At 40.3% G+C, this 16,006-nt stretch overlaps 1 protein-coding gene across 5 annotated transcripts in view; it reads right to left on the bottom strand.

The window, feature by feature from the left end:
* agap1 (ArfGAP with GTPase domain, ankyrin repeat and PH domain 1) overlaps nt 1-16,006 on the bottom strand; it is a 234,420-nt gene that overhangs the window by 16,260 nt on the left and 202,154 nt on the right. For all 5 annotated transcript variants that reach the window (XM_017714945.2, XM_037536619.1, XM_017714940.2 and 2 more), the window contains 3 exons: nt 15,904-16,006; nt 13,128-13,218; nt 12,792-13,014 (listed from right to left, as the gene is read on the bottom strand). The exon at nt 15,904-16,006 is cut by the window's right edge and continues 52 nt beyond it. In XM_017714945.2, coding sequence (XP_017570434.1) covers nt 12,792-13,014; nt 13,128-13,218; nt 15,904-16,006 — 417 coding nt within the window. The remainder of the gene's footprint in view (nt 1-12,791; nt 13,015-13,127; nt 13,219-15,903) is intronic.

Raw genomic sequence — 16,006 nt, 5'->3', positions numbered from 1 at the left:
CATTGTTTCCTTAACTCCTGACAATATACTTAAAAAGAAGCATACTGCAACATGATATTCATATTGCCATTGCCCGGACGTTTTCTTGAAGAACCTGTTCATTCTGAGTTTCTATGAAATTCTGACAATCAAGAACTGAGTAATTGAAATTTTTGATCATATAAAATTAACTGGCAGATAACCAGTTTTTTTTTTTTATTTCAGCTCCTTAAAATCAGGACAGGTTACAAGTTTCATACTGATCAATCCTGGACAAAGGCTGTACTGAAAATACTGACTTTCACATAACAGTTACTGAAAAACTACAGCGGATACAATGAGGTGTGTGCCTATGCAGTAACACTGAATCAATCCGATTAACATTAGGAAAGCAAGCATCAGTTTAAATACTGATTTGAGAAGGTGGTCAATGTTTCAGTGAATAAGGGAGGAATCAAGGAATAATTTTCAAGCACTAATAAATGCAATTTCTTTGACTTAAACTAATGAATCCTGTACTGGTTCAAGCTACAACAATAAACATAACACAGAAACTACTTTCAAGCAATTATACTCTTACTAAGCGCAAAAGGAAAAAGGGAGATAAAGCGATCTAAGGACAGGCAGAGCAAGCACACGATGCATGATATATCTGCTCATTATTAAATTGGTAGACAGCGCAGATAAAAGACAAGGGACAATATGATGAGTCAGGCAGAAAACAGGCCCACTGCTTTGACTTTAGTACATATTAACATACCTACTCATGGGGACCGGGGCACAGAGGCGCGCGCTCATTGGCTCTTGTCAGTCGGTTCAATGTCAATACTAAATTGGAAGGCTTGTTAACCTAGTTGGGACATGATTATGGCCAATGGCAGGCAGTCATGTAAAAAATAATGTCTATTAGGCTAATATAATCAAGCTCGTTTCTTTTTCATTTTTTTTTTTTCCACAGATGAATTAGAATGGGGAGCCAATTATTTGAAACATTTGCACCACGTCTGTCTGGAACGGAAGGAACAGTGAAGGCAGGACTGTTTAAAATGCGAAACACGGGTCAGCTTGTATCACAGGGCTTTATCACAAGAGAAAGGCCGGTGAGTGACACATGCAGGCAGCTACTTAATGCGTATGTAATGGACCTCAGTGAATCCTGGTGGACTCGTATATGTGAGCGGACAAAGTGAGACTTCTCCCTTTCTCTTCTGAGTGAATTTCAAGATCACGATGCTCAAGGATCTGGGGTGGGATGCGATTCTCATGTTCTTTAAAGCTGCTAAGTACTGTGATATAACACTGCAATATCTTATAATTAACTTTTTTTAATATGATTAAGGGAATACTCACAAACCTAAAACACAACAGGCCGGAAATGCATTAAAATGACTGTTAGAATCAACCATGCAGCACATAAAGATTAGCCTAAACATCGTGGAGTATTTCTTTAATTAGGCTACGCCTCAAAAAGAAAGTGTTCTCTATTCCATCTAACAAAGCAAGTAGACAGCAATATTACATATTTACAACAAGCTCTTCCCATAAAATCATTTATAATGGTATGAGAACACAGCATTAGGAGTCAAGACACACTAACTGAGCGCATTTACATGCACTTAATAATCTGATAACTGCAAAAAAAATTAGATTTTGTCAGTAATCTGATCAAAGCATTTACATGCACTTAATAAACTCGCAGAAGACGACGTGACGTAAACATAACGTAAAACTCAAAGTTTCTGCTCCGCTATGCTAAACGGTATAAACTTTTCGCTAAGACACAACGCACATGCAGAACGGACTTACACGCTCCGATTGGGAATGTAATCGGATTCAGGCGTTTACACGGATATTATTCTTCTATTTAGCGGATCATTTAGAGGTTTACCCACCTTGTTCAATCAGACAGAAATTGTATTCATGGCCTTTATCAGACTAGACTACTCCGATTGAGGCTTTTAGATGGACTTATTCTATTCCGATTGCGTTATTTACTCGGATTATTAGGCTGCATGTAAACATTGTTAGTGATTCAGCGCTCCTGTAAACTCTTATCTCCTGCGTTGGGACAGGGACTGAGGTCTGTGTCTGAGGTCTTCACTAAATTTAAATAACAAAAAGGCACAGATAATACAGTGTTCTTTTTTACAATTACATATACCATATATTTGTTATACAGACTGTGTCTGGCTTTCCGGTCATGGTGATGATGAGAAGCAGTCAAGCCCCAGCATGTCCTCTTAAACTCTGGGGTGATTATTAGGTCGCTACACCCCTCCTCCTCCTCGATCCCCAGGGCCCAATCTCAGCCTGGCTTTGGGGAAGCACACCTGCACCCCTTTGCCAGAATAAGCAGCAGGTCTAATTTTAAATCTGTTAGCGCTGCCCTTTATGAGACTGATCTCTGGCCATAAAGACGCTCCTTTTTTACCCGCTTACAGCTGAATTATTACAGCTCAGACATTGGTCATGATGAGGTATGTACTTAAGAGAGTCTGTGTGAGCCTGCATGTGTGTGAGAGACCAATATCTCAACTGTCTGGTTAGGATGAGGACGTAACTGCACCAAGACATGGAACACAGAGACAGACACACACAATGTCAGGACATTGGGTCATACGTATATCTCCGATGTGTTATATATGTAACACCAGGCCAGAACGATAAGAAAATGTAACCAATAACATTGCAGATTTAAACGAGCTAAAAATTCTGATTATGGGTAACATTGTCATCTCAAAATATATATATATATTTTTTTTTTTCTACAATTTTTAGCTTTCTACATAATTCGAGCTTTAGGCTGTGTGAAAACTTCATTATGCCTGGACCTACAGAAATACTCCAAAATTCCTTTGAATAAAATCTCTTCACATTAGCTTACATTAAAAGTTAATGTTTGTTTCCCTCTCATGTAAAGTTACCAGTTTGGGGAGATCTTTTTTCCTTTGGAGAGTGAAACTAAGATGACATAAAATACTTTATATACAAAAACCCAGAGATGATACTTTAATTTCTGGTCAAAACGGCCATTAAGTACAAGTTATTGTGATACATTTCCAATGAAATTAGACACAAGATTATCGGCTTGCATACGAAAGTGTAAAGTCAAAGGAAAATAAGAAGCTGGAGTTGAAAAATTATTTTTAAAAAATGTGACTCCTAACAACTGGGTAAGATGTGGCTGACCAAAACGGTCAAAATCAAGCTACATTTTTGCTTCAGATCTGAAAAAAATCCATGTGTGTTTCTGTCCATCTCTCCACTGTGTGAAGACAACTCAACACTAAGGGTCTGAAGGGATGTGGAGCTGTCAAGAGGTCCTTACTGATTAAAAGGAAACACAAAGTGAGCTGTGAGGTTCACTGAACAGGTGAGTTCAAATTTGTAATTGGGATTATTTGGACCATGAGAAGCAGAAAACACAACCAACTTCTAAGACCGAACTTTGGAGGTGAGGAAAAAAACATAAAATAGTAATGAGCAGACACATTTAATATGGAAAAATCCGATATCATATTTAGTTGTTTATTCTTCATAATTTTCTGTTAAATATGTTTTCTGACCCAGAAGCTTGAATAACTTGTATTTGATGGTCATTTTAACTGGACGTGAAATAATGAAAGGGTGGTCTCTGATTATACTCAGTGTGCATTCTGATGTAATTTATCATGATGATGACGTTCTCATCGCATTGCCCACTGATACTGATAATGTCATTAACATTAGTGAACTGCTACTAAGGTTACATCCTCTGCCATACAGATGCAAACAAAGAAAGCAGTGTATAAAAAAAACACATGGCCCAGCTTGAGCAGAGTGTTTTGCATGTAGGCAGAGATGGTCACGCTTGCTGACAGGCTGCAAAACGTCAGTACAGAGGCGAGGGTTGGCAGCGTTGGCTGCCAATGAGCGCCACCCTCCCAATAAGTCACCACGAGGCGCAATTAGCACAGCTGTCACTCGGCCGCTGCCTGGACCTCTAATACAGCCAGGCACCCTGTGTGTGTGTGGGGGGGGGTGTGTGTGCTGGGGAGGGGCCCTGGTGTCCATGACCGCATCACACTAATTAAAACAATAAGACTTAAACATGGCCTGGCTGACACCACAGAGCACTCATGCCAAGACCTAAAGCTTAAAACGTGTGTGTGTGTGTGTGAGTGCGTTTGTGTGTGTAAAAGCTGCCCTTAAGCCCCACCGGTTTGAAGACCACACACACCCACACCCACACACCAAAAAGCTTGAATTAGTAAGCAGAGAGGTGCTGGCAGTTTAACAGAGCCATTAAAGGTTAATATGGGTGTTTGAAGAGGCACAGACTTGCCAGGCTTGACAGCAAAAGGGAATAACTGAGAAACTAAAAAATTAAATAACTTGCACCCACAATATTTTGAATACACCAAGATACAGGAGAGCGAGGGGTTAAAATCCCATTCATTACATTTAATCTGGTTTTTTTTTGTCATGACTCTCATTTTATGACATTTCTTTATGGGTAGATCATCTTTTTGTCTCACTTTGCATTAGTATAATTTTTTTTGTTTTTTTCTCCTGAAGCTCTCAATTTGGGCGATAAAAGAAGGCAATGATACGAAAGACACAGCCTGGTAAGTAGGCCTTATATGCATGTACATGTACATAATTGAAATAAAACAGTAGGGAAAATTTTTCACATACGATGCAGCCTATTTAAAAAAACGTCTTTTATTAGGATGAGGCACAACACTATATTATCCTATGGTCATAATGTCGCAAATGTGCCACAAGACGATTTTCTAAGCATATCGTGGACACGGTCAAGACTCAAAATCCACTGATCAACTACATGTGTCATTACAAAGAGAGCACTAGGCATTTAGTAAATAAGCCTCACCGGTTAGAGGACCACACACACACACACACACACACACACACACACACTAAAAATCTTGAATTAGTAAGCAGAGAGGTGCTGGCAGTTAACAGTAACAGAGCCATTAAAGGTTAATATGGGTGTTTGAAGAGGCTCAGACTTGCCAGGCCTGACAGCAAAAAGAAATAACTGAGAAACTAAAAAATTAAATAACTTTGTCACAATGTTTTGAATAGACTAATATACAGAAGAGTGAGTGGTTGATTTTAGTGTTATGACTTTCCCATTTTTATGATATTTAGTAAATTAGTGCAGCTGCACTCAGTTTTTGTTCATTTCTTTGCACAAAAATTCCTGCCACTGAATTTTTTTAGGCAGAAATTATCAAAAGTGGCACTTTCAGTTACTATCCTCTAAAAAATAAAATTTAAAAAATAAAGCTGCAGGCTATTCTATGGAGGAAAAAAAAAAAAATCAGACCTACAACAGTGAGTAAAAATCTAACAACAGTCTAACACTCTGAAAGCCTCTTCTCCATTCAGTCAGAGCAGCAACAGATCGGAAGGGAAAAGGTTACCTGTGTGGAACTACTTCATGGTTTCTACGAGGGACGTTAGATAAGTGATTTCTTACTACTGTACATGCCAAGTATTAAAAGGAAGCACATGTTCAAGAGCTTCAAACACAACGTCCCACAATAAGCAGGACACAGCAAAACAACAGGAGCAGAAAGGAAAGATCCTCATAGAAAGCTACCAGCTTTTACAGCCTCAGACTTTGAAATGACAGCCTCCAAAGTGTTCCGGTGTTGAGGATGCTGAATTTTTTGAAAGTTTACGTAAAGTTTACGTTTTCATTTGTCAGCTCAGTTTCTTCCTCTTTGAAGGACTGGCTATAAATAATAGAAGCGTTTTTCCTTTCTACCTTGTGTTTTTCCGTTGCGTATAATAATAATGCAAACCATTAAAAAAAAAAAAAAAAAAAGAAGTATATAGTATATCCTGAATTTTGGTTTCATCATGTGTACTATTGTGTACTCTTGTTAAAGGAACTGTGATGTTGTATTTTGGCCATAATGTTCACCTGCAATTGTGTCCTCCTTACATTTCCAAACTGGTGAAATTAAGCTATAAACACGTTCAGCACACTTGCAGTTCATAGGTACTTTGTTGACGCACACTGTTTACATTATAAGACTATTTTCATTATAAAACTGGACAAAATCCTGTTCCATTTAGACCGTACACCTCAATGAAAGAAATACAATTGCCCAGTTTACTTGCTTGTATGGCACAGTACTAACGGAGATAAAGACCGCCTGAATGACATCAACTAAGACTCCCGGTACGTCCCTTCTCTCTTAAGCTCCACGAAGGCCGAGGCAGAACAGCTCTCAAAGATAATTCCCGCCTGGGGTCTGAAAGTGGCTGGAACGAGGGACGAGCCAGGCCAAGAGATGGAGGTGTGCAGCAAACGAGTGACTGTCTCCATCTCCCCCTCCAAACGTGGGCCCTAATTGAAAGGCGAGAGTGGCCCAGACCTTGACAGGCGGGAGGTCAGTCTAATTGCTGCTGGCCATATTTAACATTAAGATAATCAGCCCATTAATTACCCTTTGGATCATTAAATCAGTCGCTTGCAAAATGAAATTTCGGGCTCTATTACTCACTTGAGAGACCACAAGGGAGGGTTTTCATTTATCAGCCACCAATCCTGAACACGGCACAGGAGAGAGAGAGCGCTCTTCTCCTTTTCTCTCTCTCTCTCTCTCTCTCTCTCTCTCTCTCTCTCTGTATGTCGCGCACACACACACACACGCAACTGCTTGAACTGCTATTCAGCCACCTAGGAACGAGCACCACACTGCAGCAAGTCAAAACACAGCAATACTGTCATAAAACACAAAAGCTATGGAGAATACATACATGTCAACTGAACAGAAGAACAAAAAATAGCCCCCCCCCCCCAAAAAAAAAAACATAGTAATTATACTAATAGGTAATAATTACAATAAAACTTAATACAATAAAAACCCAAATTGCATAAAACTGGAAATCTAAATAAACACAACAAATGAATAAAAGCAATTAAAATCTAATGAAATGCATCTTGCTTGCTAGTCCATTTTCCTCGATCATGTTAATACGAATCTTGTAACATATCAAATTACCAGTATAATAATATTAACCAATATTATGTTTCACCTCCTTCTCAGACCCACCTTATCAATCACAGCTCAGAGACCCTCCCTGATGGTGTTTTACTGAGAAACACGACACAGAACAGAAGGGAAATGCACTTCTGACGCATTTATAAAACTGCATTAAAAACTTTACTAAATAACGGGTAAATAATGAATTAATAATCATTAACTCTGCAAAATTTAATCATTAACTCTGTAAGACTTTCTCTTATATCCTCTCCCATTTACATGGCCTAGTCTATAAATGTAGTGCTCTACGTTCTTTCAGTCGAACAGATTCGACATCATCACCAGCAATATTTTCAACGATTTTTATCCCGTTAGATTCAGCTATTTGGACGGTCACAAGTTTAATCAATTCAGCTGCCCAAGAACTGATGAGGAGAGAGCAAATTAGATGCAACACAGCACTGAAACACTGAGGCTGACTTCCGCCCCACACACACACACACACACACACACACACACACACACACACACACACACACACACACACACACAAATGGGTGTTTTTGCAAGCAAGTTTCTCATCTGTGAATTTTTGGATATTTTTATTTTAGCTAACAGAGATTAGTTTAGTCGTGTTAACACACTTCACTTACACATATAAACTGCTAAACGCTGAGATCTAATATAATTTATGAAGCATATTTTGAGTCAAAATACCAGTTTTATTCATGTCCTTCCGCATCCGTTTTCTAAATTTTCCAAGGCATAAAAAGAGTCTTTTTCGGTCAGAACTGCCTTGTATAAAGGCTAAATTAATAGATAATAATAATAATAATAATACTAAATAAACACAACTGTTAAACAGTTATGAAAGTCATTTTTTCTCTAAACAGTTTCACACGTAATGCGTTCTTACAGAAACATGATCACACATCATAAATTCAAACACATCAGAAGTTGTTTGCCAAAGCCAGAGTAATATGACTTGCTCTTAGCCATTTCTACTCAAAAACAGTGAGTAAGTCTTTATCACAGCACGTCCTCACGCCAACTCTGCTATAGTAAGGAAACGTCACGGTTTAGACATTTTTTTCTAAGAACATGAACAACCAAAGCTGTCTGTAGTTACAGAAACACCCATATATATATATATATATATATATATATATATATATATATATATATATATATATCCATCCATCCATCCATCCATTTTCTAAGCCGCTTCTCCGTCAGGGTCGCGGGGGGACGCTGGAGCCTATCCCAGCAGTCTTCGGGCGGAAGGCAGGATACACCCTGGACAGGTCGCCAGTCCATCGCAGGGCAGACAGACAGACACAGACAGTCACTCACACACTCACACCTAGGGGCAATTTAGCACGTCCAATTGGCCTGACTGCATGTCTTTGGACTGTGGGAGGAAACCGGAGAACCCGGAGGAAACCCACACAGACACGGGGAGAACATGCAAACTCCACACAGAGACGACCCTGGCCGCCCGGCCGGGGAATCGAACCCAGGCCCTCCTCGCTGTGAGGCGACAGCGCTACCCACCACGCCACCGTGCCGCCTACATATATATATATATATATATATATATATATATATATATATATGCATACACATGCACTCACTACTGAAAGTGACCAGTAAAAATATAGAAAGGAAGCCTCAAAAAGGGCAAATGTTTGTTTGTGCAATACAGACAAACATTACACACATGCTCTGTCAAAAAGGTGGACAAAATAGTAAAAAATATAACATCATGACACTTCCAGTGATTCTTCTACGCAAAACAATATTCAGTTTTCCTAACGTGCAAACAGCAACAGCAGCAAAAGACACAGGTCTTAAAAAAAGGCCATGGAAAATACTCCTTTATATTTTCCCTACTCTACATACCTAACCAAGCCCACAAGAACCCTTAATTAACCTGTCTAAGCCCACAAGGACCCTTAATTAGTTAATGGGTAGTATCAGGTGTGCTAGACGAGACAAAGCAAAGAAATAAGAATAACGTGGGATCGATCGCCAGGACTGGGATTGGGAACCCAGACTGACATCTACGCAATTTAATGCAATTACTACACATTAGATGTTGCTCACAAGCTATTTTATGATACAAGCAGGTGTTTAATGTCGTAGAAGTACTAACTAGACCAATGATCAGCTCAGGAAAGTGTACTGTGATGCAATTTATCACAATAACAATAAAATATCGCACCCACACCCAGTCATGTACTTCAGTAAACTGCTACCAAACTCGCACAATTTCAGAAATACTTTCCCCCTCCGTTGGAGCAGTAAGGTGCTAGTCAGGAGCCACTTAAGAAATGCTAGAATAGGTGCTATTGACAGCAGGAGAGCGATGGCTGAAGTGGCGGGCTCCGTGGGCTGGGGTTAATTGAGATAGTATCGACCCTTTCGGTAATCTCTGCTGTTCACTTGCAGGGCCACAGGCCCTCCGCGTACATAAATAAACGGCTACATGAGGAACAATAAACGCATTAACACATTGATGGCAAGTGGCCGAAAACTGCGGATCCATAAGGAAAGATTTTTGGAGGGGGCGAGTAATTAAAAGGTGCTTCTGGTGAGTAATGAGGCCGGCGTGGAGCGGGGAGTCGATATTCCTGCGGCCGGCAGTCAGCTCTAATTTGTTATGATGGCTGGTGGGGCTGGACCTCTCTACCGATAATTACACAGCTAAAGACGGCGGGGGAGGGAGAGGAGCGCGGGGCGGTGGGGGGGGGGTGCAGTATTACCCACAGTTAGACTTGGGAAAAGTCAAACTGACAACTCTCTATGATCTCGTCCGTCTGTGCAGCAAGAAGTAGGACAATGTTCATCAGTCAAGCACATGGAGCTTATAGATGAGCTATAGAGTGGTTCTCAATCCTAGCCCTGGGAATCTCATACTCTGCAAATTTGGGTGGTTTTCCCATATTATTCAGTAAACACTGCAAATCATTTAGTAATGATGGCAAAACTAATGTTTACAGTACACAACAAGAGTCAGAAACCACCCTTCATTTACTTAATTATGAGTCAAAACAGCCATTAGGCACAAACTACTCATTACTGCTGAGATTTCTAAGGAGAAGGAAAGTAGAGAGAGTGTAAGGGGTCATATAAATAGGGCACCTGAGTCTAAACTTGCAGCTGGTATTACACGGATTGAGAGAAGCAGAAAAACAAACTCTAAAACTGGATTTTGAAGACGTGGAAAAATATCCCAAAGAACTGTAGCTGTACATTAGATGGTGTTTCTGTTCCTAGTTGTGTAATCTTTCTGTTAAATGTACGTTTTCTTCTTTTCTCCTAGTGCTGAAATATGAATGACCTGTACACAGTAGCCAAAAATAGCTGAGGAGAGATGTAAAGAAATACTTAGTCTTTCCACATTTATATTCAACATATACTAATAACACATTTTCAACAATGACTGCAATGTAACATCACTTACTGTCTCATAAAGCTACATAGCTCTCATTTGTCTCAATATAAAAAAAGCAAGGAACAGAAATGTGAGCCCACATATGGGCCTGTATGGTTTTAAGGGTTAACTAATTATCAAGGGCTACAAGAACTGGGTTGGGACTGTTAGAGCATGAAAAAAATGCAGACATAACCAGAGCATGGGACTCAGAGCTGCTGTTATAAGTATGAAATAAGACACACATTCTCTGGCCACTTTATTAGAAACACATACCTTGTACTTCCACTCAGCGGACAGTTTATGACTTCCACCAAACCTTATAGGTCCACTGTACAAGAATACAGTTAAATAATGTCACCCATAAGCTGTCATGTAGAATCTGTCAGTCATACGCTATCAAATTCATTAATGGTGGGTTCTTGACTCCAGGACCGCTGTTGACCAGATTTTATTTGGGTAATGGATCAAGTCCAAGACAGCACTGACACGGTAATGGCATGGCAATGTGTGTGGTTCTGGCACAGTAGTGTTGCAGTGACTTTTACACACGTCAGTGTCACTACAGGGTGGATATCAGTCCACCACCAATGAAATATCCAGCCAAGAGCGGTTTTGTGGCCAGAAAGTGACCATTAAAGAAGGGCTGGTGGAACGTGTTTCAGAGAGCCGTCTTTAGGTCTGGACCACTCTAGACCTAGTTTCCAAAAGCATCTTAAAGCCTGTTTCAACTTCGCATTTTTTGGCCTAATTCCATTTACACTTTTCACCAAAATGCATCCCAGGCGTGACCAGATGAGATCCGACTGTATACTCCTCACATAAAAGATACATCAACAATTACGCTGTTACCTTTGCTCACTCTTTTCCCAATTACGATACGAGTCCACAAGCTTTGCTTGTATGCTTTCATCAACCTGGAATGCATGATAGGGATAGGAATCTCTAGGCACCTCATGATTTGATTCGATTACGATTCAGAGGCTGCGATGTGATTATAAAACGATTATCTATGCATCTTTTTTTCTATATAAGATGTCTTTTTTTTCTCACCGTGTGACGACTTGGCACTTTTAAAACAAGATGCATTTGTAATGATTCTGAATGAATTTTCTTTCAATATCTTTCATTAATAAAACAAACAGAAGCGATGTGCCAAGTCAACTGGAAGGCTCTCTCTCTCTCTCTCCCCTCTTGTTTGGAGAACATGGGACATTCACTGCCACTCATCTGCGATGAAATGTGCGGTTATGGTGACAGAAGATTCTGTGCCAGTGGATGTCCACGCATCACGTTACAGCTGTCCTACCCGTTTTATTTAGTGATTTTAAACCTTCGGCTTTGGTTTGGTTGTAGAGTCGGGGGTCGGTTAGTCAGTAAAACATCAGAGAGACGGGACGCTGTACCTCAGCTCCAAAGCGTCCAACATGGCACGAATACCCTGGGTCTCATTGACTCAGTGTGGACGGAAACCCTTGGCAATGAAAGTTGAAACAAAGTTTGTGATTCGCTTCGTCCTTTCTGAGTTGGGCGGAAGCTTTGACATTTCTTGCTCGATGGCACTCGATGGATTGGTAGGTGTTTTTTGTCCTCCTCTAGGTGGAAATTTGTAATATGGTTTCTTGTGTTTGTAATGTTTACAAAATATTTTAGTTGAGTTTGGCACATCTTACTTATTTTTGTTATGTGTCGCCACAAACTGTCTGGGTGCTGCAGTTCCACCTTTTCTGTTCTGTCAACAGCACATTTTCAATTAAAATTTAGACAGATTTTTGCCCATTGTGAATTGATTCTGAATTGTCCACGTCCGCATCGCGATGCATCCAATAATCGATTGTTCAGCCCACCCCTAGTGCATGAAGGCACTTGTTTCATGGATGACTTCAGCCTCACGCATCTCATATCTTTTGTTTCCTTGTTTGTGCTAGTTAGCAGATATTTCCACTCACGTAATTGGAGAATGAAAAGGCATTTTGTTTACATCTGCATTAAAAGTGTTCGAGATCCATCTCTGACCTCCTCCAAATGTAGTTTGGGTGATTCGATCGTTATCCGCTCACAACGTGTCCTGTGGGTGTTTACACCCGGCTTTCCGCTCACTCAAGAGAAATCCGAACGTAATCCAATCACCAAAAACACGTTAATGCAACATGTAAACAGGCCCTTAGTGTGAAGATCATCTTGACTAGCTGAGAGAGCACTCAGGTTCGCACTACTTGCTTAGATGCTTTTGAGAAACCCATCCTGATCCCTTGTTGGCTTGAATACAATAAGTAACAACGAAAACAGGCCAATAGAGAAAAAAAAGTCCTGACCCTTAGTGTTATTCTTTGATGACACCTAAAAAGCAAAAATCAAGAAGTTCCTCTTACCTGCTGGCATCTGGGGCAGGCTTCAGTCGCCCCTGTGCATTGGCCTCCCACACGCTATTGGCCAGCTCGTTGCCGATAGCAGACATGACTTTGATGAGCTCAAGAGGCCACTCGTCCAGGTCCAGAGAGCGCACACGGGACAGATGTGTGCCGAGGTTACGGTGGATACCTGAACACTCAATACAGATCAGAGCACCCAGGTTGAGACTGGCCCAGTCAGGGTCTGGAGGGAGAGAGCAGGGTAAAGAGAGAGTATGAGAGAGCATTGTTTCTGGATATGTTCATATACTGCAGAGGTTATGTTTCCATTGTTAACAACAGAAAGCAGTTACTCACTCTGGGCCTCACAGTCCACACAGCGAGAGTTTCCTCTCATGTTCCTGACTGACTGCAGTGCAATAGCTTCAGACTGGCTGGTCAGACGCGACTGTTGATTGACACAGACACAGAAAAACTTTAAATATTTATCAGATGTGGATGTCATTTCTCTGAATTGTGTGGGACTTAGGTTGGGTTTCGAAGGACCGGCGAGTTTCGAAGCAATGAAAAAACCCGCTCCATGCAGTCCCACTGAAGTGAATAGACGCTCAGCTTCTACGCTCAAATGCACTGATGCTACGTGATAAGTAGCTGATTCTGAACAAACTCGTCTTCGAGATTAACGCGTTCTGACGCATTTGTAGTTAATGAAATGTTAACACAACTGTACATATTTGTGGTGGTGCTTCCAATGCATTCCTCATCATTACTAAGACAACAGGCTTTAATCGCTTCACAGCAGGGGAGTGGGCTACATGGGGGCTGCTTTCCCTTACAAAAATTTTCATAGCTTCAGTCATTCTAGTGTTAAGTTTCAAATTTGGGGTTTTAAAACCCACAACTCACTTTTAATTTAATTCATTTAATTTCCCCCGCTTTAGTTTAGTCTTCATTACTTTCACTACTTTAAATCATTTTTGAGTCCACAACGCCTGCACTCGTGAGAAAAAAAGGAATTGATGAGTACATTTGATTTGTTGGACCAGAAATGTTTTTTGTTTTTAATTATTTTTTTACATGCTCAACATGTTCTATGTACCTATCTGTGCAGAAAGAGTTTTTTGTATTAAACAGGTAAAAATCTCACTATATCAGTACCACAGTGCGAGATCAGCACAGTATGGAAAGTAGACTCAAACAATGCGAGATGTTCAAAACCATTTCAAACTCGCAGTTAATTATTCAGTTATAGAATATTTCTTATATTCATTCTTGCTCTAACATGGGCTGTTATTGTCACTACACTATGCTATGACTTTGGCTGATGATGGTCCAGTTCAGGTCAGTTTTGCCCTCAAAACATGATCACATGATTGAGGCTGGAATAGGTCGAGTTCAATTAGGATTCTGCCAGGCTCAGATCGGGTCCAGACTCAAAAAAGAGAGGCATGTTGGGTTGGTCAGGCCCGGCCAGAAGGTTCTTGGACTGTATTCAGATTCAGAACAAAATTTCCGGCCTGACTATAGCTCTAACATACTTCAGGGCGTCTCAATGATCTTAGAATGACGACAATCCTTCTAATAATACCCTAAAAATAACACTCCTTCCTCTTTTTTCCCCCTATAATCACAAACACAGTCATTATCTAATGAAAAGCCACTTCTGATATTTATGATCAAGCATCATAACTGGCCTGTGGTATCCTGCATTTTGCTGTATTATGATAAAGTATGATTTAAAAGCACAGGATAAAACAAAAGAAGGAGAATAAATAAAACAGAGGCACTCTGCAAAAGGTATTCTGAAGAGCAATTGCCTGTGGCCTGAGGCATAAACACAGCAAGCGGGTGGAGAGCCAAGGCTGGAGCTGGGGAACAGGCGAGCAGAGTGGGGCCACATTAGCTCTAAAGTAATTGCTATTTGTAATTGTGTGTGTATGTGTGTGTGTGTGTCTGTGTGTGGTGATGGCGTGGATGTGCATTTAGTGGTGACATTTTTGCTACATTGCGTACTGGGGGGGATCACATCAAGGGACAGATACCCGAGATTTGATATTTCAGCACAATCTAACTTACAATGTCAAAGTAAAATAAATTCAGAAATGATTAAATATCGAAAAGACCGTCTGCATACCCACATATAAACTGGTTATAACTGTAGCCCTTGTATTATAACATTACATTAGAATACATGTGATCCAACTTGGTCACGAGTACACTGATTTCTCTCTAACCACATGATTGTTTTTCTATTCAATATATAAATACATTACATTTTTAACTGGTCTAATTGTCAGTTTTACTGTAACAGCTACTCTAATTAACCTAATCAATGTTCAGTCACTTTAATTTCTGCCCAGAGGCAAAGCAGTAATATTTTTGGTCAACTAAAAAAAAGGATGCACATTTGACTTGGCAACAAAGGACTAGGGCAGAGGTCTTTAATTAAAGTTCAACAAGGTCCCATCAAAGAAAATTTCCGAAAGTAAAGGTCCAGAACATCATAATGTCTAACTTGCATTATGATTCAGTGCCATATACTGTTTACTGAAGTAGTAGGTATATCTTATGTAGTCGATAACAATGTTCAATCAAAGTACAGTCAGTCACATTTCAACAATATATATTGTCAAGTTTTCTCTAATTTGGCTCACTTGAGTCTCAGTGCTCAACAGAAAGCACAGATCTGATTGGCTGAGCAGCGTCACATGTGATTTTTACAATGCATGCAATTGGTCTGCTAAAGCTACCATAAACGCTAGAAAAGTTACGTCGAATAAAAGCGGCCACCCAGTCGAAATTAAATAATTCTCCTTAGTTATAGGCCCAGGTCCACATGCGACAGCGTCTGGGTCTGGACTCAGTGTCAACATGATGTTTGCCAACATGATGTTTGCCAACATGATGTTTTGAGCACTTAAATGATAAAAAAATAATGCTTTGGGGATTTGGAGACCTCTCTGGTGGAAATGTGTAATTGCACAAAATGTGTGGAAAAACATTTTATGTTATGCTGAATTATCTACTACAGCTTAAACTACAAGAAAATAAGTGATGTTTTACAGTGTGTTCCTTGTTCCTGCTGCTATAACTGGAATTTTACGGCATATGATATGACGTATGGCAGGTTTACCTTCTGCTTGCTGCTCTCGCAGGACTGCAGGCTGGCCAGGATCTGGCTCTCGATAGCCTGCACCCAGGCATCGCGCTCCTCATAGGACGTCGCTTCAAAATGC

This window comes from Pygocentrus nattereri, chromosome 30 (genome assembly GCF_015220715.1).
Source record: "Pygocentrus nattereri isolate fPygNat1 chromosome 30, fPygNat1.pri, whole genome shotgun sequence".
In the NCBI taxonomy this organism is placed as follows: Eukaryota; Metazoa; Chordata; class Actinopteri; order Characiformes; family Serrasalmidae; genus Pygocentrus; species Pygocentrus nattereri.
This window is presented reverse-complemented; position numbering and strand designations above follow the sequence as displayed.